The sequence below is a fragment of the Maylandia zebra genome, linkage group LG23 (genome assembly GCF_041146795.1).
Source record: "Maylandia zebra isolate NMK-2024a linkage group LG23, Mzebra_GT3a, whole genome shotgun sequence".
Taxonomy (NCBI): Eukaryota; Metazoa; Chordata; class Actinopteri; order Cichliformes; family Cichlidae; genus Maylandia; species Maylandia zebra.
The window spans coordinates 6,915,615-6,937,600 of NC_135188.1; the positions used below are offsets into that span (position 1 = coordinate 6,915,615).

At 41.1% G+C, this 21,986-nt stretch overlaps 1 protein-coding gene across 1 annotated transcript; it reads right to left on the bottom strand.

Annotated features, from left to right (window-relative positions):
- Window positions 1-6,639: 6,639 nt before the first annotated feature.
- Window positions 6,640-21,070, bottom strand: LOC112430356 (cytochrome P450 2J2-like). The gene is made up of 9 exons (XM_024798576.2): window positions 20,783-21,070; window positions 16,386-16,548; window positions 16,151-16,300; window positions 15,448-15,608; window positions 14,308-14,484; window positions 13,286-13,424; window positions 13,008-13,195; window positions 8,511-8,652; window positions 6,640-7,530 (listed from the first exon to the last, which is right to left on the bottom strand). The coding sequence occupies exons 1-9, from the start codon at window positions 20,981-20,983 to the stop codon at window positions 7,355-7,357; spliced, it is 1,497 nt and encodes a 498-aa protein (XP_024654344.2). The 5' UTR covers window positions 20,984-21,070; the 3' UTR covers window positions 6,640-7,354.
- Between the last annotated feature and the right edge of the window lie 916 nt (window positions 21,071-21,986).

Here is a 21,986-nt window from a genome sequence, read left to right on the forward strand (position 1 = left end):
AAACAACTCATCTACAGAGGGAGAGCCACTAGAGGTCAGCGACCGTAACACCCCCCCACATAAAATATCACATACAGTAAACAGACACCTTTAACAACTGCCACCAGGTCCGTTACTGGGGTTAAGGGGTTAATACTGGGTCCTGGACAGTGCGTCAGCCACCACGTTGTCCACACCTCTCTGATGTCGGATGTCTATGTTATACTCCTGAGCAAGCAACGCCCATCTCATCGATCTTTGGTTATGATTGTACATGTGCTTTAGGAATACCAGAGGGTTATGGTCAGTATAAACCATGACAGGGGTGGTGGTTGACCCCACTTACACGTCGAAATGCTGCAGAGCAAGCAACATGGCCAGGGTTTCCTTCTCAATGGTGGAATAGTTGAGTTGATGAGGCTTGAACTTAGCTGAGAAGTAGGAAACCGGGTGACTGATGCCATCAACTCCATCCTGCAACAGTACTGCTCCAGCGCCCGTAGCGCTTGCATCCACTTCTAGCTTGAAGGCCTTGCTGAAGTCGGGAGCAGCCAGTACAGGGGCACTGCAAAGGAGAGACTTGGCACAGTCAAATGCATGTTGGCACTCAGCAGTCCATACGAAGGGTTCCTTTGGACTGCACAGACGAGTTAGGGGAGCCACCACTGTTGAAAAGTTCCGGCAGAAACATCTGTAGTAGCCCACCAGACCCAAGAAGCGTCTGAGCTCCCGTCTGGTGGTGGGCACCGGGTAGCTCAGTACGGCCTCCACCTTTGCATTCACGGGGCGCACCTGGCCATGTCCCACTTGTTTTCCGAGGTATGTCACTACCGCCTTGGCAAATTCACACTTTGCCAGGTTCAGAGTTAGGGAAGCCTGGGTTAAACGAGCAAAAACATCCCTCAGAGTACTCACGTGATCAGTCCAGCAAGAAGAATATACCACAATGTCATCCAAATACACATTACAACTGTGAATGTCTGCTAACACAAGGTTCATAAGTCGTTGGAAAGTGGCTGGTGCATTCCGCATGCCAAACGCCATCACTGTGTACTGCAAGAAATAGTCTGGAGTAACAAATGCTGAAATATCAGAGGCTCTGCTAGTTAGAGGAACCTGCCAGTACCCTTTTAACAGATCTAGCTTTGTTATGTAGGTGGCGGCTCCAATACTGTCTATGCAGTCTTCCATGCGAGGCAATGGGTATGAGTCAGGGACTGTGACTGCATTTACTCTCCTAAAATCAGTACAAAAACGAGGAGAACCATCTGACTTTGGTGTCAGCAGACATGGAGAGCTCCAAGAGCTATGGCTAGGTATCGCCAAACCATTTCCAAGCAGGTACTGTACCTCGTTTTTCATTAATTCCCTCTTGAGTGGGGGGCACCGGTATGCGTGTTGCTTAATAGGGCACGCATCACCCACGTCAATGTCGTGCTTTAACACTGGGGTTTTAGACGGTACATCCCCAAACAGACTAGGGTGCGCTTGGATCAGATCTTTCACATCGTCTCTCTCGTCATGAGGAAGATAGGAGAGGTACGTGTCTAAGGCACCAAGAACCTCTGAGTTTGCAAGCCTGCCGCTCTGCTGACCTTCACTACCCTTCACCAAACCATCATCATGGTTTATGGGCACAGAAATGAGTGAGATGGAGCCCTCGCGGTCGTCTTCCCTAGAGTGAAACAGTTTCAGCATGTTTATATGGCAGAGCCGTGTTTTACGCCTCCTATCCGGAGTGCGAACGATGTAGTCTGTGTCATTGACTTTGCTCTCTACCACATATGGTCCCGCAAATTGGGCTGACAGAGACGGACCAGATGTGGGCACCAACACGAGTACCTGATCACCAGGTTTAAAAGAACGCTGCACTGCCTTCCGGTCATACTGCCGCTTCATTTTCCCTTGGGCTGTTGACAGAGACTTCTTAGCTATTGCACAAGCATGGTACAAACGTTCCCGACACTGCGTGACAAACTCAAGCACATTTGATTGCGGCTGCACATCAGACAAAAACTGTTCTTTCAGGGCTTTTAGAGGCCCTCTCACACTGTGCCCAAAAACTAATTCAGCAGGGCTGAAACCAAGGGACTCCTGTTTTGCTTCACGAGCTGCAAACAGCAGGAATGGCAGTCCCTCATCCCAGTTCTTGTCAGTCACCAGACAATATTTTCGCATCATCAACTTGATGGTCTGGTGCCATCTTTCTAGTGCACCTTGTGACTGGGGATGGTAAGGGCTGGAAGGGATGTGTCTGATACCAAGTGATTGTAATGTCTGCTTGAACAGTTTTGACTGGAAATTGCTGCCTTGGTCGGTCTGAACAATTCTAGGCAGACCGAATGTTGAAAAGAATTTAAGTAGAGCCTTAATCACAGTGGGAGCGGTGATTTTTCGAAGTGGTATGGCTTCAGGAAAACGGGTTGTGGCACACATGATTGTCAAGAGGAACTGATTACCCGTTTTTGTTCTGGGTAGAGGACCCACACAGTCCACTAAAACACGCTCAAAAGGCTCCCCAACTACCGGGATGGGTTTAAGAGGAGCAGGTGGCACTGTCTGATTAGGTTTACCCACAATTTGGCAAACCTGGCATGTTTTGCAGAACTTGGCAACGTCTTTCTTCAGACCTGGCCAGAAAAAGTGCTGAAGAACGCGGTCATAGGTTTTAGTAATACCTAAATGACCTGACCATGGGTGTTCATGCGCAAGCTGCAATATGCCACCCCGGTAATCCCTAGGAATGACTATTTGGCGTACCACCCCCCAACCCTCATCACCTCCTTCCTGCTGTAATGCAGGTCTTGAGACCCATTTTCTTAGCAGTAACCCATCCTCAAGATAAAACCTGTGTGCCTTTTTATTGTTTGCTAACTCGCTTACCTCTTTAAAACAGTTAGCGAGTGACTCATCCTTTTCCTGAGCCTGGCTCAAACACTCACGTGAGACCGGCAAAGGAAGAACCTCAGACAGAGTAGCCAGACCCTGTTCATCGAGCGCTGGTTTAGAAGGGCTAGCAGCTGGCTCTCTGTCCCCAGTTAGAACCGATCCAAGAACAGTCTCACTTAGGTTCACTTCCTCCAGCTTCCGAGCTTGCGACCTGGTAAGAACACTGACAGAAAACACATCAGGGTGGGATTCCAACAGCTCGTCCTCTTCCGGGATACAGCTGGGTTTATCCACCACCTCAGGAACAGGGAGTACTTTGTCCCCAGCAATATCATTTCCCATTATAAACTCAACACCCTGAATAGGAAATGAGTTTCTTACTGCAACCTTGAACAAACCAGAGGCTAACCTCGACTGCACATGAACACAATGCAATGGTGCAGGTATGTAGGCCATCCCAATACCTTGCACTATTGTACTAGCGTTACAAGATGACTCATCACTGACTGGCAAAACGTCGGCCAATAGAAATGACTGCGAGCCACCCGTGTCCCTCAGTATTCTCACGGGCTTTTGATCCCCGGGAAACCCTGTTAAGGAGACAAAACCATCGAAAATGAAGGGTTTAAAACACTTATCAGGTTCACTCATGGTCACATGGGGGGGGGAGCTCAGCGACTTGACTAGGCCAACCCCTTTGGCTTGTTTTAATTGCTGGGGCACTTGTTTACGTTTAAGAGCCAAACACTCAGAAACTATATGCCCCACTTTGTGACAGTAGAAACATTGTCTATCAGACTTGGAACCCAAGGAACCCCTAGGTTGTTGAGGCTTTGTGTCCTTTTCCAGTCGCTCACGATAGTGTGATTCGGATTTACCCACAAACACGTTTTTGTGCGTTAAAGCAAATTCTTCTGCCAGGACAGCTGCCTCCTGCAAAGTGGCCACTTTTTGTTCATTCAGGTACAGCACTGTACGATCAGGAACACAGTTTTTGAATTCCTCCAACAATACCAGTTCACGCAATGCGTTAAACTCTGACACTTTGCTTGCTTGACACCACCTATCAAATAGTGTCCCTTTTTCCCTTGCGAACTCAAGGAATGTTTGAGCAGCGGATTTCCTCAGGGTTCTGAAACGCTGCCTGTAGGCTTCAGGCACCAACTCATAGGCTCTGAGTATAGCGCTTTTGACATTGTCATACACAAGACTGTCCTCGATAGTGAGAGCTGCGCATACTTCCTGTGCTTTACCAATTAATTTGCACTGAAGCAAAAGGGACCAAACCTCCTTGGGCCAATGTAACGCCATAGCAATGCGCTCAAACGCATTAAAATAGGCCTCCACCTCAGTCTCCCTGAATGGTGGAACTAGGGCAATGTTTTTGCCCACATCAAATGCCGGAGGTGCAGGAGCAGGGAGAGAATTATCTGAAGGATTGCTATTGTTGTCTTCATCCTTCACTGTAGGTGGAGCAGAAGGCTCAGGAGACAATTTGATAGCTTGCAACTCCAGTTGACGCAACCTAATAGATGTCTCAGCTTCTAGCTCCCGACACTTCAACTTGAACTCAAGCTCATCCTTACGTTCCCTTTCTTTGGCCTCAAGTTCACAAGTTCAAGACGAACTAAACGTACCTTTACGCGTGCACTAACACTGGGATTACTAGATTCGACAGAGAAGGGCTCAAACCGTGGAAGAGAGGTTGGTGGCTTTCCCTCACCTGGTCTGACCACCGTAGGTGTCCCCGCCCCCTCCTCAGCACAAACCTGAGGATGACCAGAGGTTTCGAGGAGTGACGCGGCATCCCCCGAGTCCACCTCTAAGGGGAACACGCCTTGCCCAACCAACCCACTGACAACAAGAGCCTTTAACTCGCTCTTCTTCATGGACTTGGCCACAAGGATTTCATAATGCGCGGCAACAGCACACAAATCCTCCTTCCGACATGCATCAAGCTGGTCCAATGCAGGCCTAGCTATAAAATCACCCAGGCTAAACTGTGCCATAACCCAAATAATCCCGGACCAGCCCCCACTTATGTTACGCCCCACTTAATGAACGGAGTGTCGACTGGAGTGAGGGGTAACACAAAGTGAAAGGGAACACATGAACTACTGGAGAAAGAGATGTCAGTATACAAGATTTATTGCCTAAAACTACTATAGTACAAAAACACAGGGAAGCTCTTTTCTTCAGGGTCTCCAAGGCCAAAACAATAAACAAAACACCCCCTTTTAGCTAGAAATCAAAACCAAGTACTCACTAACCAAAAACAAAATACAATGGCTGAGCTCCCTGTCTAACCAAACCAGGAGAAAACAGGTGAAACAAAAATGGCAGAGAACCCCTACCTGCTTCCACAATGACAAACTAATTATCACAATAAGGGCACACCTTCGCTCACAATAAAAGAAAGAAAAACCAAAGTTCACAGAGGGTAAGTTCTCACACACATACACACTAAGGCCCGCTGCCCAAAACTCTACAGCTCACAGCTCTGGCAAACATGGGGAAAATGGCAGGGGGTGTGGCAGTTTAGGATGGCAGCCTATATGCCGTGGCTGACGAGCTGGAACACACCTCAGCTGCGGCTCATGAGGCAGACCTGCAACACAAGAAAAGGAGAAAAACAACTCATCTACAGAGGGAGAGCCACTAGAGGTCAGCGACCGTAACAAAGACCAATACAAAGTGTTGTACACGTGAGAAGTAGAACAAAAATCATACATGATTCCAAACATTTTTGTTTGGGTAATTTTTCAGCCCCCTTTGGTCTGAGCGCAGTCAGTTGCCCGTAGACATTGCCTGATGAGTGCTAATGACTAAACAGAGTGCACCTGTGTGTAATCTAATGTCAGTACAAATACAGCTGCTCTGTGACGGCCTCAGAGGTTGTCTAAGAGAATATTGGGAGAAACAACACCATGAAGTCCAAAGAACACACCAGACAGGTCAGGGATAAGGTGTCCACCACTTTGTATTGGTCTTTCACGTGGAATTCCAATAAAATTGATTCATGTTTGTGGCTGTAATGTGACAAAATGTGGAAAAGTTCAAGGGGGGTGAATACCTTTGCAAGCCACTGTAGTACCCTTATCTGTATATATTAGTATATCCGTACAGCTGCCTGTAGTACATCTGTATATTTGCTTAACATATCTGTATGTAATCTGCTCTTATTGCACTTACTACTCTTGTACTTCTTATTAGATGCAAACTGTATTTCGTTACCCTGTATTCATAGCTGTGTAATGACAATAAAGTTGAATCCAGTCATAATCCTAATCACTTTGCAATATGTAACATGTGCAATGTTATATATTACTGTATATATAAAATCCATATTTATTCTTGAGTATGTACTTAGCACCGGAGAACTGTGCACTTCTACCTTTTCTTTTTTCTTTTTCTTTTTTTTGCATGTTTCCACTGGGCAGAAGTTTCTTTCAATCTCATTGTACATAGATCTATTCTATTCTATTCTATTATCAACATAGCACTTGTAGCTAGTGGGACATGATGATTTGCTTCTGTCTGCTTACTGTCTGGGATGGAAGATGACAAAGAGTTATTAAAAGTGGACCAACATTTCTCTACAACTATGTGAGAGACAAGTCATACAGAATGAAAATATTTAAAGTTACTGTTGCTAAAGATAGTTTTTGTTTTTTAAAGTACTGCAGTGTCCTGTGAAACGTTTCTTTTTCACATAACTGAATGCAAAGGCAGTTCGTTTAAAAAAAGTATCCTTTTCTAATAGCAAATGGGTATTTTTATGAAGTAATTTATTGAGATTGAAATCTCCTTTACACGTGAGATTCAACAACAAAAGCATAAACAAAGTATCAGTAAGAAAAAATAGTTACAAGATGCTGTACTGAATCTCCATAGACAAGGAAGGACAATAAGGTGCACTGACCAGTAGTTATACAGGTGAGGAAGGCATCTCAGCTGTTTAACTTCTCTCACGGAGAACCATTTAAAAAATTATATAGATAAAAGAAGAAAATTTCAAAAGTCCATCATCTCAAAGATGGACTTGTGTGAAGATTTGCTGGTTTTCTGCTATTATTTTCAGATTTTCATTCTTTTGGTAAGTGATCATTTGAAAAAAGTATTTTATGTGTGTAATAATCTCTAAATTATTTACAGGTTCAACAAATCCAATGTGCAGAGAAAATATCATAAGTACGACGTTTTGGTGATTCCCTTGAGAGGTTGTAATGGTCTGTGGATTTTATTGCATCAGGATTATTTTATTTGTGAGTCCATATTTATTCAGAAAAATCGTGCAAAATTAAAATACGTTCAAATTCAATTTAAAATATATATTACTTATTAATTACTTACACTAGAGCGCTAGAGATAGACAGAGAGAACAGTAAAGCAGATATTCTTTATGCATTGCATCAAAAACAATAGCAGAAGACAGTAATTGAGAGCACAGAGAAACAGACATGCTCAGCTGAGGATAACTCGTGCTCTAACGTGGCACAGCACAGAGGCGATAAGGTTTGGGACTGCGTGTGGCTCCCAAAATGAAGTCCAGACTGGGTTTCTCTCCAGCAGGTGCAGTAACTGAAAACTTCTGCAGCAGGGAGGTGAAAAACAGGAATAACTCCATCCTGGCCAGCTGCTCCCCAAGACACACACGCTTACCTGAGAATACACAAGACTACATGTTTGAAATACATAATTTACTGGGTTTCCACGCTAATCACAGCTTATAACAGTTATGTATTCATTTAGATCAACAAATAAAGTACAAGAACATTTAAAAGCACACAATTTAATGCAAGGAACAAGCAGCAGAGTATCTGCTAATCTGTATCTACTTTATCACTGTATTGAGTAGTGTAAATATGATTATGCTACAAATAATCAAAATAAAATGTTACATATACAAAAAGTTGACCATAAGCAGCAACATGTAGCATTTTTTAAACTTCTGCCTAAAACAGCATTTACCAGAGTTTTAAAGGATTGTGTTAGGTGTGGCTGTGTGCAGACAGGAATAGGACCCAAGGTGCAGACTCCGGAGACAGAACTTAAACCAAAACAGCTTTAATGCTGAACTCAAACATAACATAACTGGGAAAAAAGGTCAAAAATAAACTAACACCGGCGGATTGACAAAACACACAGCAAAATAAACGGTAGATCGCGACACAGACACTAAGAAACACAGGGCTTAAATACACAGAGGGAGCAATCAGGAAATGAGTAACAGGAGGGAAACACAGCTGGGGCAAATCAGAACTGACGAGACCAAAGAAGCGTAACCTGAACACACTGAGAAAAGACAGAGACCTTCAAAGTAAAACAGGAAACACATAACACAGACTGAACAAAGACACAGACTCACATGCAGGCACTACAAAGGGAACAGAGACGTGGGACCAGGGCAGACACAAACACTGACTGAACACGGGGATATAGGAACTAGGATACACATAGACGCGAACTAGACAAGGGGATGCAGGTGATAGGGGAGACAGAGCAACTAAAGAAGACAGAGACATAAACCATAAGACAGAACTGAAAGAAACCAAAAACTAGAAAGTATAAATAATATAATAAACTCAAAACCCCTGGGTCAACGACCCAGGCATCCTAACAGATTGCAACTGATGACTAACCTGCAGAAAAGGGAATGAAGGCCTCCCTCTTCCTAAATTTTCCATCCTGGTCCAGAAAGTGTTGAGGGTTGAAGGAATGTGGAGTTTCCCACATAGACTCATCATGTAGAACAGAGTGCAATGGAGCCAAGATCTTGGTGCCCTGAAAAATACCATTTGTTCAAATTGCAGGATTTGAACTTCCCATTGGCTACAGTTCTTTAGCATCAACACTTGGTATTTGAGTATCTGAGTATTTGAGTTGTAACTGTTCTTTGTTCATTACTTATGCTCCCGTGTCAGGGTGTTTCCAGAGGTGGGAAGTAACAAACTAACTTTATTACTGTAACTAGAATTTTCAATTGTATTCTATTCTATCCTATTCTATTTTATTTATATAGCGCCAAATCACAACAACGGTCGCCTCAAGGCGCTTTTTATTGAACAGTAGATCGTACAATAATAGATACAGAGAAAACCCAACAATCATATGACCCCCTATGACCCCCCTAATACACTTGGTATTTGAGTATCTGAGTATTTGAGTTGTAACTGTTCTTTGTTCATTACTTACAGACAAAAAAAAAAAAAAAAAAACCAGACATCTACTTTGATAAAGTAGACTTTATCAAAGCAGATGTCTTTCTGAAAGCGCTGTAACTAAGTTTAAGAATATAATTTACCCACTGTTATCATCTTCAATGCCCTGTACCAACACAGAGCAGAGCAGCTATCTGAACGCTACCCCAACAGAAGTCGATTATCTTATTAATAATTTCACCTCCTCACTACGTACGACTCTGGATACTGTAGCTCCAGTGAAAACTAAGGTCTCTAATCAGAAGTACCTGACTCCGTGGTATAATTCTCAAACACGTACCCTAAAGCAGATGACTTGTAATCTGGAGAGGAAATGGCGTGTCACAAATTTAGAGGATCATCATTTAGCCTGGAGAAATAGTTTGTTGCTTTATAAGAAAGCCCTCCGCAAAGCCATAACATCTTACTATTCATCACTGATTGAAGAAAATAAGAACAACTCCAGGTTTCTCTTCAGCACTGTAGCCAGGCTGACAAAAAGTCAGAGCTCTTTTGAGCCAACCATCCCTTTAACGTTAACTAGTAATGACTTCATGAACTTCTTCACAAATAAAATTTTTATCATTAGAGAAAAAATTACCAATAATCATCCCACAGATGTAATATTATCTACAGCTACTCTTAGTACCATTGATGTTAAGTTAGACTCTTTTTCTCCAATTGATCTTTCTGAGTTAACTTCAATAATTACTTCCTCCAAACCATCAACGTGTCTTTTAGACCCCATTCCTACAAAACTGCTCAAAGAAACAGCTTTAGTCAAACAGCTAACAGATCATCTGCAGAGGAATGGTTTATTTGAAGAGTTTCAGTCAGGTTTCAGAGTTCATCACAGCACAGAAACAGCTTTAGTGAAGGTTACAAATGATCTTCTTATGGCCTCTGACAGTGGACTCATCTCTGTGCTTGTCCTTCTAGACCAGGGGTGCCCAATCCCGGTCCTCGAGAGCTACCGTCCTACAGCTTTTAGATGCATCCCTACTCCAACACAGCTGAATCAAATGGTTTGATTACCTCTTCAGCATGCCATCGTGTTTGGCAAAGGCCTGATAACAAGCCATTCATTTGATTCAGCTGTGTTGGAGTAGGGATGCATCTAAAAGCTGCAGGATAGTAGCTCTCGAGGACTGGGATTGGGCAGCCCTGTTCTAGACCTTAGTGCAGCATTCGACTGTTGACCATTATGCTGTAGGTATTACAGGTACTGCACTGCAGTGGTTTGTATCATATCTATCTAATAGACTCCAATTAGTGCATGTAAATGGAGAGTCCTCTTCACACACTGAGGTTAATTATGGAGTTCCACAGGGTTCAGTGCTAGGACCAATTCTGTTTACATTATACATGCTTCCCTTAGGCAGCATCATTAGAAGACATAGCATACATTTTCACTGCTATGCAGATGACACGCAGCTCTATCTGTCCATGAAGCCAGATAACACACACCAATTAGTTAAAGTGCAGGAATGTCTTAAAGACATAAAGTCCTGGATGGCCGCTAACTTTCTGCTTCTTAATTCAGATAAAACTGAGGTTATTGTACTCGGCCCTGAAAAGCTTAGAAATATGGTATCTAACCAGATTCTTACTCTGGATGGCATTACCTTGGCCGCCAGTAATGCTGTGAGGAACCTTGGAGTCATTTTTGACCAGGATATGTCCTTCAATGCACATATTAAACAAATTTGTAAGACTGCTTTCTTCCATTTGCGCAACATCTCTAAAATTAGGAATATCCTGTCTCAGAGTGACGCTGAAAAACTAGTTCATGCATTTATTACTTCCAGGCTGGATGACTGTAATTCATTATTATCAGGATGTCCAAAAAACTCACTGAAAAGTCTTCAGCTGATCCAAAATGCTGCAGCAAGAGTGCTGACAGGGACTAGAAAGAGAGAGCATATTGCTCCTGTTTTGGCTTCCCTTCATTGGCTTCCTGTTAAATCCAGAATTGAATTCAAAATCCTGCTCCTCACATACAAGGTCTTAAATAATCAGGCCCCATCTCATCTTAATGACCTTGTAGTACCATATCAGCCTATTAGAGCACTTCGCTCTCGCTCTGCAGGCCTACTTGTTGTTCCTAGAGTATTTAAAAGAAGAATGGGAGGGAGAGCCTTCAGTTTTCAGGCCCCTCTTCTGTGGAACCAGCTTCCAGTTTGGATTCGGGAGACAGACACTATCTCTACTTTTAAGATTAGGCTTAAAACTTTCCTTTTTGCTAAAGCATATAGTTAGGGCTGGACCAGGTGACCCTGAATCCTCCCTTAGTTATGCTGCAATAGACGTAGGCTAGACGTAGGTCTATTAACACATAGTGAGTGAGAAAAGAGACTGGAAAGGAAAAACTCAATGCATCATGGGAATCCCCCATACCTATGTCTATTGCAGCATAACTAAGGGGGGATTCAGGGTCACCTGGTCTAGTTTTCAGGTATCTGTATTTGAATATTTATTCTTCTGACAACTTTGTACTTTACTCCCTACATTTTTAAACAAATATCTGTACTTTCTACTCCTTACGTGTTCAGAAAATGCTCATTACTTTACGTTCAGTGTTATCATTTATAACGTTTATACTCAGGGGTTAAAGTTGGCCGGAACTTTAATAAGGCAGGTGTCTGTATGTTGTGTTGGTGGTACTTCAGCATCTAGCTAGTGCTACAGATAAGGAGGATGGATGAAGCGAGTGTTTTTTAAGTTGCATGCAATTTAAAAATCAATGTTTCTATCAGTCTAAGTAGCCTGAAAAGAAAAGCGTCTGGACTTCTTTAAGTTTCCTTCACAGACAGTTTCTATTAGCTCAGCAAACATCAGAAAACACACAAGCTGTTTGTGTGCACTTTTTCGCACAGTGCGTTCATAGCTAAAGGTCAAGTTGATGGATTTCACAGGGAGAGAAGAGAATGAGAGCTAACTTCACTGGGAGATGGATAAAGATTTGGGAAGAAAAACCCGACAGGAGATGAGGAAGAGAGGTTAGATTTAAAGCTGGAGACTGCACAGTGACGCTTAAACAGAAAATTTAAAGCTTACATGCAATGTCATTATTTTAACCACATGTTGGAACTTTGTATGATATGTTTTGATAAGTTATGTATTTTCATTGTCGTAAAATGTCCTGCAAAACAAACTAACCTATATTAACTTTGTGCTATTCAAATGTTGCATGGAAATACTGGGTAGTTTTGTGCAGGATAAACAGGTTAGTTTGCATTACAGGGCTGAATTTACAGTAAAGCACTGTGTTGGACTGGTGCACAGTAGCTGTGGTGCTCCTGGTCTGATTTAGGTTACATCAAGTGTAGCAGCGACTTTGCATTTTAGATGATCATGCTTAGATTACTTCACTGAATTTAAACTTTATAGCAACTCTGTATAAAGTGTAGGGGGATAGACATCTGCCAGGATAGATGAAAAAACACATCTACACTTGTTGTGTAATTGTGTAAATCTACAGAGAAGAGCAGGTCAGCTGATCACATCATGTACGCTAAAAACCTCCTGGAGCCATAGCTGGACTGGCCATCAGATCATGCATAGCAGGCATCTGCCCGGTGGGCCAATGGGGAGTTTTTGTTTTTATGGGCCGATGGGGTTTTTTGTGTGTGTGTTTGTTGATTCGTTTTTTTGTAACAGTATAAACAACGAAAGGTGGTGGACTGGCCAGAAGCTGGCCGATGTGTAAAATGTAAAAATAACTCAGTTGTTTGGTGGTGGCTATGGCGGAGCTTCCACTGAGCTCAGCAGGTGGATGAGGGAAAGGTGGATGAATAGTGGAATTGTAAAGTGCTTTGAGTGTCTAGAAAAGCGCTATATAAATGCAATCCATTATTAGTATGTACCTTTGACACATCTGATTATCTCAGAGTTGTTGTTTTTTAACTGGCAAACATTTGTTACTGGTTGATTGTGTACCTTTGGGATTGAGTACTTATCCAGAGCTGTGTTCTTGTTTGCCACGCGAAGTATGTTAAGTGGGGCAATATTTCCACTTCTCTGGATTTCATGAATAACTGCATCAGTGAACGGCATGTTTTCTCTGTCACTTGTAGACGGCTGCCTGGATGAACCAACCACAGCATCTATCTCAGCTTGGACTTTCTCTGCACACACAGAAAACAGGAAAATAAGTGTTGTGCACAGTTGACTAAGCTCACAAATATTTATCCCTGATAGATATTACCCTGACACACCTTGTATATCAGGGTAGTGGATCATATATAAAAGTCCCCAATGTAAAGTAGTAGTTGTGGTTTCAGTTCCAGCACCAAACAGGTCCATTGTGCAAGCCATCAAATTTTCGAGATAAAACCCAGAATCTTTATCTTCCTTCTATCAATGATACAAGAGAAAATTGTTATATTTGATTATGTACACAATATAAATACAAACCATCTTATCAAAACGTTTTGTAAAGTAAAGAATAAAATTTTTTAAATTCCCCTCTCGCCCCCATAAAGGTGCAGAGATCTTGGATGTTGTTCCTGGTATCTGCTGGAGCCACTTGCTTTGCTCCGGGGTCACTGCACCGAGTGCACCGTAACAGTGCAAGATCAACAGGACCCTAAGAGCCTTCATCAGGAACTCAACGGGGATGTGGCGAACAACACTAGAGACCAACAGGATCTACCAAGGAGATGCACTGTCCACACTGATGTTCTGCATAGACCTAAATCCTCTCAGAGAGGTAAGGCTGTCAGAACGGAGGGGATCACACTACCAGAAGGAAACATTGCAGACACTGAGGACAGACCACCCCCTAGGGTGGTTGAGAATGACGGAGCTAAGAACCTGTGGGACTTCCAGATACAGACAGACAAAATGGTGATGGTTAACCAACCAGACATAGTAGTTGTAGACAAGCAGGAGAAGATGTAGCAGAAGACGTACTGATAAACGTACCAATGACAGTAACATCTCAAAGAATGAACACCAAATACTGGAGAAGTACCGGGGGCTCAGAGAAGAGCTGAAGAAGGTGGAGAGTGAAGGTAACAGTGGTCCCAGTGGTAATCGGAGCACTAGGTGCAGTGACTCCCAAGTTAGGTGAATGGCTCCAGCAGATCCCTCTGTCCAGAAGAGTTAGAGTTAGAACCCTTAAGCTCCCAGCCCTCTGGTAGAGGACCTGAGCTTGAAGGATAGACTACTTGCAGAGGCGAGAGGGGAATTAATTTTTTTTATTAAAGCAAATCGAGATAGACATTAAAACACTAACCTCTCCCATTTCTTTGAGAAAGGAGTCAATGTAGTCTCTTGGTGATGATGGGTCAAAGTTTTCCTGGTGTTCTTTGATCCTAATTTCTACAAATTCAACTATTTTCTTTGTCAAGATAAATATCGTCTGGTGTGATCCAGGCAGCCACTTCATCAGCCAGGGTATTGTATTGTACATCTGCAGAGCAGGAAGACAGTAACCAGATTATCTAATTGACTGGCCGTATTAACATAAGCAATAATAAAGATCATTATTACTGTGTGTTCATGAATTTTAGGTTTGAAACCTGCAGCTGTATCATTGCAAGAAAGGCCCTCCCTACTGCTTTTGCAGCCTTTTTGTTGTTGCAGTGCGTTTGGCCTCTCAGGGCCACCATATTAATGTAATAACTTAAAGGTGGGATAATTATTTAGTTGAATTAGTTTATGTATAGGTAATTAGGTAGGTCATTTGTTTGTTTTCATATTAAGTGTGTTTATTATTGGATGGCACCTCTATACAGGGCACAAGTTGGGCATGCACCAAGAAAACAAAACAAAACAAAGAAAACAAAAGGCCAATTTAGTTAAGAGTGAAGTCACACAGCTTTGTGACCTGTCCGTCTCTCTTCATTTTTAAAATGGTTCGAACATTTTAGTGTGAAACATATCACTGCCACAATGTTTGTAAATGTGTCAAAGTAAAAAAGGCTCAATGAAGTTTATTAAAAAGTCTTTTTGAGCTGTTTGCTTGGAACTGTGAATTAATTTAAGGCTAGAAGTCAGGGGTGTCAAGCTAAGGCTTCATTCATTAGGATTTACACTCATCATCACGGTGTGATTGGTTTTAAAATAGCAACAAGCAGCTCTGCTTAAACTGTTGCCCTTACTGTATCTAACCAGGAAATGTTAGAAAATGAATGGGTGAATTGGTTCTGTTTGGCTTTTACAGGCGATGGGTAAATCTGATACTGCTGTATTGTAGATCCACATTCAGTAAATAATCCTTTCTGGAGTGTATTTCACTTGTAATGCACAGTGGTGAAAAACCGCCAAGTGGACATCACAGCAGATAGATATGCAAATTGATTAAGCACACATTTACATCCATGTTTGAGACTGGAACTAGAAGTACATGAGTGTGTGAATAACATGCACTCACCCGTACTGTCAAATTTCCCTGTAATCGAACAATGTCATTGAACATCTGGAGAATATACTGGAATTGCTTGTCAGTGTACTCAAATCGATTGCCGAACACCAAACAGCAGATGATGTTTGAGACTGCATTATTAATCAGGTTCTTAGCATTAAAGGGTCTGCCTGCAAAATGAGGAGAAAAAACACATTCATGAAATTAAAAAAATGAATTAATTAAATTAAAATTCAAATACATAGTTGGGAACAAAGGGGACCTTGGAAATTGCAAGTGAAATGCACCTCCAACTCTTACCCAAGGGTGTCAAATAAACTTTGGTATAAAGGATTAGGGAAATGTCCCGAGTGTTTCAGAACATTTCAGCAAATAATTGTGAATCTTAACAAAGAATTGGAGCTATATCAATGAAACTAAAATCAAATGAACAGGATATAATGCATGTCAACAAGTGGAGAAACAGAGTGGGTGCTGTTTTTAATGTTTGGCCTCTGATTAGAACTCCTTGTTAAAGCATAAATCAGGTGATGAGCTACAGGTAATGAAAAGTGGGACAATTATTAAGGAAACCTTTTAGGCCATGTGCTTTAGTACTGTGAACCTTATAAACATGTCATATGGTAAGCAATGGTGAATTATATTTAAATTTTATAAACACACATACTAAACATAGATAACATGTAACTATATTGTTTTTTTTTCTTTGTGCCTTGCTGATCTGTGAAAGCCTCTGTGAGATACTGGCACTCCTGCTGGATGGATGACTCCAGGGTCTTCTTCCCCAGACCAAAGTTCCTGAATGTGTGAAGAACAAATCTCCTCTGTTGCTTCCAGGGATAACCATTTGACATCACAAGACCTTTTGGAAATAAAAATTAAATTAGACCTGATGTGATCAGTTCAATCAAGTTTTTGGAATTTTGGAGGGAAAATGCCAACACTACCTTTATTCCCAATAATTGATTCAAATAAGGGCATAGTTGGGCGATCCACGAAGTCTTCTCCTTGGTGAACCAGGGCTTCTTTCGCAAGTTTGTAGCCATGAACGACCACAATCCTACCACCAAAGAGTCGAAGGCTGAAAATGTTTCCATATTTCTCTGCAAACTGAACACAGACAGTATATTGTTGTTTTTGGAGCAAGATACATTCTGAGGAGGCTATATATAATAATAATAACAATAACAATAGCAATAACAATAACAATAATAATAATAATAGTACATTTTATTTATAGGCGCCGTTCAGAGCCTATCCCAGCTGTCATAGGGCGAGAGGCGGTGTACACCCTGGACAGGTCGCCAATCTGTCGCAGGGCCAACACACAGAGACAGACAACCATTTGCACTCACGTTCACATCTATGGGCAATTTGGATTAACCAATTAACCTACAAAATATATGTATATATAATAAACATGGTAAAATAAAATTTAGACATAAACAGTCATAAAAGTCTAAAGGCAAGTATAAAAACTGAGCAGGTAAAAATGGACTAAGACAGATCAGGTGTATGCAATTCTAAATAGATGAGTTTTGAGACGTGATTTAAAAGTGGTGAGACGGTGTGTGGTCCGGAGAACAAGTGGAAGTGCATTCCAAAGTCTTGGGGCAAAACAGCTAAAGGCTCTGAGTCCAATGGTAGTCAGGTGAGCAGGTGGAACTGACAGAAGGGAAGCTGAAGAAGAGCGGAGTGTACGGGGGTGAGTATGTATGGAGAAGATCGGATAGATATGGAGGAGCTAGGTTATGAAGCGCTTTGTAAGTGAGAAGCAGGATCTTGAAATTGACACGGAGGTGAATTGGAAGCCAATGGAGCTGTTTAAGAACAGGTGTTATATGTTCAGTGGCTCTAGTTCTGGCAGAGGTGGGACCAAGTCATTGTTTTGCAAGTCTCAAGTAAGTCTCAAGTCTTTATCCTCAAGTCTCAAGTCAAGTCTCAAGTAATGTCAGGCAAGTCAGAGTCGAGTCTCAAGTCACTGGTGTAAAAGTCCAAGTAAAGTCACAAGTCTGAAATTTTGAATTTCAAGTCCTTTCGAGTCTTTAAAAAAACCCCGAAAAAAAGCATGTTGCAGTTATATGCTAAATGTAAATATTAGACCATGTAATTTTTAAATCTGTGTTTTTCTCAACACATGACAAAATAGTGAACTTAGAAAATATACACAAATTGTGAAATTGCACCTCTTTAAAATGCAGCTCAATTAAACCTAGCTCCAAGAATAATTTTCACCGACAGTTCTGAGATAAGCTGCATGTTATTCTTGGATGCGCTTGTAGGACCGGCTTTAAAATCGCATGACAAAAATATCATACATAAATAAATTATATTTTTAAAAACATATAATTTAAAAAAAAACTGCATCACCAACGTAGCCTGGAAAACATTTGCTAGTTAGATGAAGTCAGCTATCTCATCTTAGCATATTTATATGCATATTTATAATTATACGCTTCTTGGAGTGAGTGCATACACTCATGAAGTTTAGTAACTTCCGGTCACTGCAACAAGCCCAGGTACAGTTTACCGACGGATGGGTGCAGGACCTTGAAATGCACCGTGTAGAAAGTAAAGACCATCGTACGTATCATAAGTTTACCAGTCTCACAAATCGTCGTCATAAATACACAATCGTTAACCGTTTATTAATAGGACCTTTGAGCTCAACGGTAATTAATTAGCAGTGGAAATAATTTCTGGTAGCATCACAGAAATGTAGCAGTGACAATAATACTGTATGCTGTAATCGTACTGGACAATTAGTGATACAAAAAACTGTTTTATCCTGTGAATAAAAGTATGTGTTTTTGTCAATGTACCATAATAACAGAAGCGAAACGCAATATTGTGTCAGGACAATTCACTATTTATGCACAATAAACAAAGGAGCATAGCGCTACAATTTCTGTTCAGCGCCAGACTTGCTTGTAACCTATATCACCAATTATGTTAAGAAAAATGACGCATTAACTACAACAGCAGACTGACCTTTGTGGAAATGCTTGGAGCAGACTAACCTGTGAGCTGGAGTGTTCTGGGACGTTATATTTGATCTTTGAATGGCTGCAACCCAGTCGCATCTTTGTTACTTCGGAAACATGGCTCGAACAATTTCTCTTCAACGACGTAATCCGATAACAACCGATCTCTTTACCCGTCGGCTTCCCGTGGCTGTCATGCGACCAGCTATTGCAGTTAATAACACAACAGCTTCTTGACATTTTTGTGTTTCTTTTTATCGCAGTGTGACTGGTTTCAATTGAAAGCCTGCGTGCGCTAGTACCGCTTGCCACGAGTTCCCAGAATCCTTTGCGGTTCTACCCGTGAATGACGTCACATTTTCAATCTCTATATAATATGCATGTTAAATTTTATATTTGGGGTAAAATATCAAGTCTTTTCAAGTAAACCGGTTCAAGTCCAATTCAAGTCCCAAGTCATTGGTGTAAAAGTCCAAGTCAAGTCACAAGTCTTAGAACATTTTTTCAAGTCAAGTCTAAAGTCATAAAATTAATGACTCGAGTCTGACTCGAGTCCAAGTCATGTGACTCGAGTCCACACCTCTGAGTTCTGGAAATAATACAAGCAGCTGTATTTTGAACTAACTGCAATTTATGGAGGGATTTATGAGGTAGACCATAGAGAAGAGAATTACAGTAATCTAAACGAGATGTGACAAGAGCATTGACAAGTATGGTGGTACTGTGTGGAGTGAGTGAGGGACGAAGGCGGTTATTATTACGGAGATGAAAGTAGGAGTAGTATATATTATATATATTCATATTTTGCAATTTATATAAGAAAAGGTTTTTGTTGTTTTTTACTTAATATCAGAACTGCTGTAAGCTAGTAGGCCACAGTTAATTTCTTCTGAGATTAATAAAATATCCTTATTCTGCATTCAGCAGAGTGGGGAATTCAGAACAGCTTTGGCATTAAGACAAGTTCCTATAGTTATGAAAATGTCACTATATCAGGTGTTAGCCTACCTGTAATGAGGCCGTTAAGTTAATATTCAGTTAAATAGCTAAACTTGTGAGCAATAAATACCAGTTCAGTGAAGGGTTCAATGAACCTCTTAGGTTTATTGAACCCTTCACTTTACCCACATGGGCACGGGAGGAAGCCAAATGCAATACAAATACAAAGTACTTCTCAATCATTTCACTTCTCAGTAGAATTTTAGTAAAAAACAAACAAACAAACAAACAAAAAACTAAGATAAAAAGTAAATAACAATTTCCAAGCAAGAAAATGATAATGATAATTTTTTTTTGGTTAAACCAACAGTCCAAACCTCAAAGAAAGAAACTAAAAAACTATTAAAGATTATTGCCCATTGATGTAAATGTACAATTATTCCATTTATTTAAATGGACTAATTCAGTTTCATTTCTAATGCAGGATATACTGGTGTACATTTGATTTAAAAAGTTTGCTAAATATAGCCTTAAACATGATACAATTGCTTCAAGCCTCATGCAAGCTAAATAACGACTCTGTCTTCTTCAGTGGATCTAGTTCTGGAAATAATACAAGCAGCTATATTTTGAACTAACTGCAATTTATGGAGAATTTATGAGGTAGACCATAGAGAAGAGAATTACAGTAATCTAAACGAGATGTGACAAGAGCATTGACAAGTATGGTGGTACTGTGTGGAGTGAGTGAGGGACGAAGGTGGTTATTATTACGGAGATGAAAGTAGGAGTAGTATATATTATATATATTCATATTTTGCAATTTATATAAGAAAAGGTTTTTGTTGTTTTTTACTTAATATCAGAACTGCTTTAAGTTAGTAGGCCACAGTTAATTTCTTCTGAGATTAATAAAATATTCTTATTCTGCATTCAGCAGAGTGGGGAATTCAGAACAGCTTTGGCAATAAGACAAGTTCCTATAGTTATGAAAATGTCACTATATCAGGTGTTAGCCTACCTGTAATGAGGCCGTTAAGTTAATATTCAGTTAAATAGCTAAACTTGTGAGCAATAAATACCAGTTCAGTGAAGGGTTCAATGAACCTCTTAGGTTTATTGAACCCTTCACTTTACCCACATGGGCACGGGAGGAAGCTAAATGCAATACAAATACAAAGTATTTCTATAGAAGCTAAATAACGACTCTGTCTACTTCGGTGTAAATTATGCCTCCTTGCACTCCAGTGATTCATTTCACATGTTTGTTTCCTTTCACATTATTTTTCTGCTTTTATTATTAGTCAGTGAGCTGCAGGTGAAATCTGTATGGTTGAAAGAAGGGTTTTTTTTTTTCAATTTCAAATGTTTTTTAATTTTATTATAATATAATAACTTTTTATTTAGGAATGGACTCATACCTCTGTTAACTGCAGGTGGAGTCTGGTAGATTGGATACGATGAAGGTCACCAATGAAAGGAAGAGCCCGGGGTCCAGGAGGAAAGTTTTTTGGCACTCTGTTCTTCAGAAAATCTGTCAACAGTAGAGAAACAGTCAAAAATATTAAAATAATTTTGCCATCTATCCACTCCAAGCCGAGAACCTTGTATATCAACTCCATATCTTCTCTTCATCTGTCCCACTACAAGTAAACAGAGGACAAACACAATCAGATAAACAGCACTGACTGTGGTGTCCCACCTCACACTGAACCGTGAACTGTGAACAAAGTGCAAAGTTTAACACACATGTGTCAAAGTCAAGGCCCGCGGGCCACATCCGGGCCGGCGTACATTTAATCAATCAATCAAGGCTTTATTCGTCACATGCAGGTTGCCTTGCAGTGAAATGGGACATCCCCCCCCCCCCCCCCCCCCCCCCCCCCCCCCACCATGCACACACAACAAAGACATCACATGGGGATACAGGTTGGAGATCGGTAGCATTACAGAAAAACACTGAAATATACACTACAATGGGAAAGTAAAAAAAAAAGACCTCTGCTCACGCTGGGCTCCCATGGGAGGACAGCATGAGAACAGAAAACAAAACAAGCTCCTCTGCACAAAAAGCACATAAATGTCCACAGCACAACATTATGGAACACGTGACTAGCCACAGGGTTGGGTAGGGGGTGAGTAATCCGATTTGTATCTGGCCCGTGAGATGATTTTATATAGATATACTATTATAGTTATGCATGGCCCGGCAATATGAGGTGCTCCTAATATACAAACTACAGATCCCATAATGTGGTGCTGCAGCCTCCTTGCTGGACGCTAGGCTAACTGGGAACATTCATGTGTCGTGCCAAACTAGGAATCCCCGACAGAATTTGTTTCCCCTCCGTCGGGAGCACACGCTGGACTGTCCAAATCACGGACAAACAGTATCCCACATTGTTTATACAACGAAGTTATAGTGGGATACAAATAATATCAGGCTGATCCTGCCACAATTTGTTCCCCCTGTGTAAATCACTGACAAACAGTATCCCACATTGCTGATTTTTAGTTCACAAACACTTCTTATTATGACGCATTACTCCTGAAACTTTGGAGGATTTAGCTCTTTATATAGTAAAGTTATAGGAGAATAAAAATATAAAAATAGTTATCAGCCAA

Excerpts from the sequence above, each read along its gene's own strand:
- LOC112430356 (XM_024798576.2), bottom strand. The coding sequence starts at position 20,983 with ATGGAGTTGATATACAAGGTTCTCGGCTTGGAGTGGATAGATGGCAAA. Across the intron at positions 16,301-16,385 it reads ATCAATTATTGGGAATAAAG|GTCTTGTGATGTCAAATGGT; the intron begins GTAGTGTTGGCA and ends TATTTCCAAAAG. Across the intron at positions 13,196-13,285 it reads CCACTACCCTGATATACAAG|AGAAAGTCCAAGCTGAGATA; the intron begins GTGTGTCAGGGT and ends CTGTGTGTGCAG.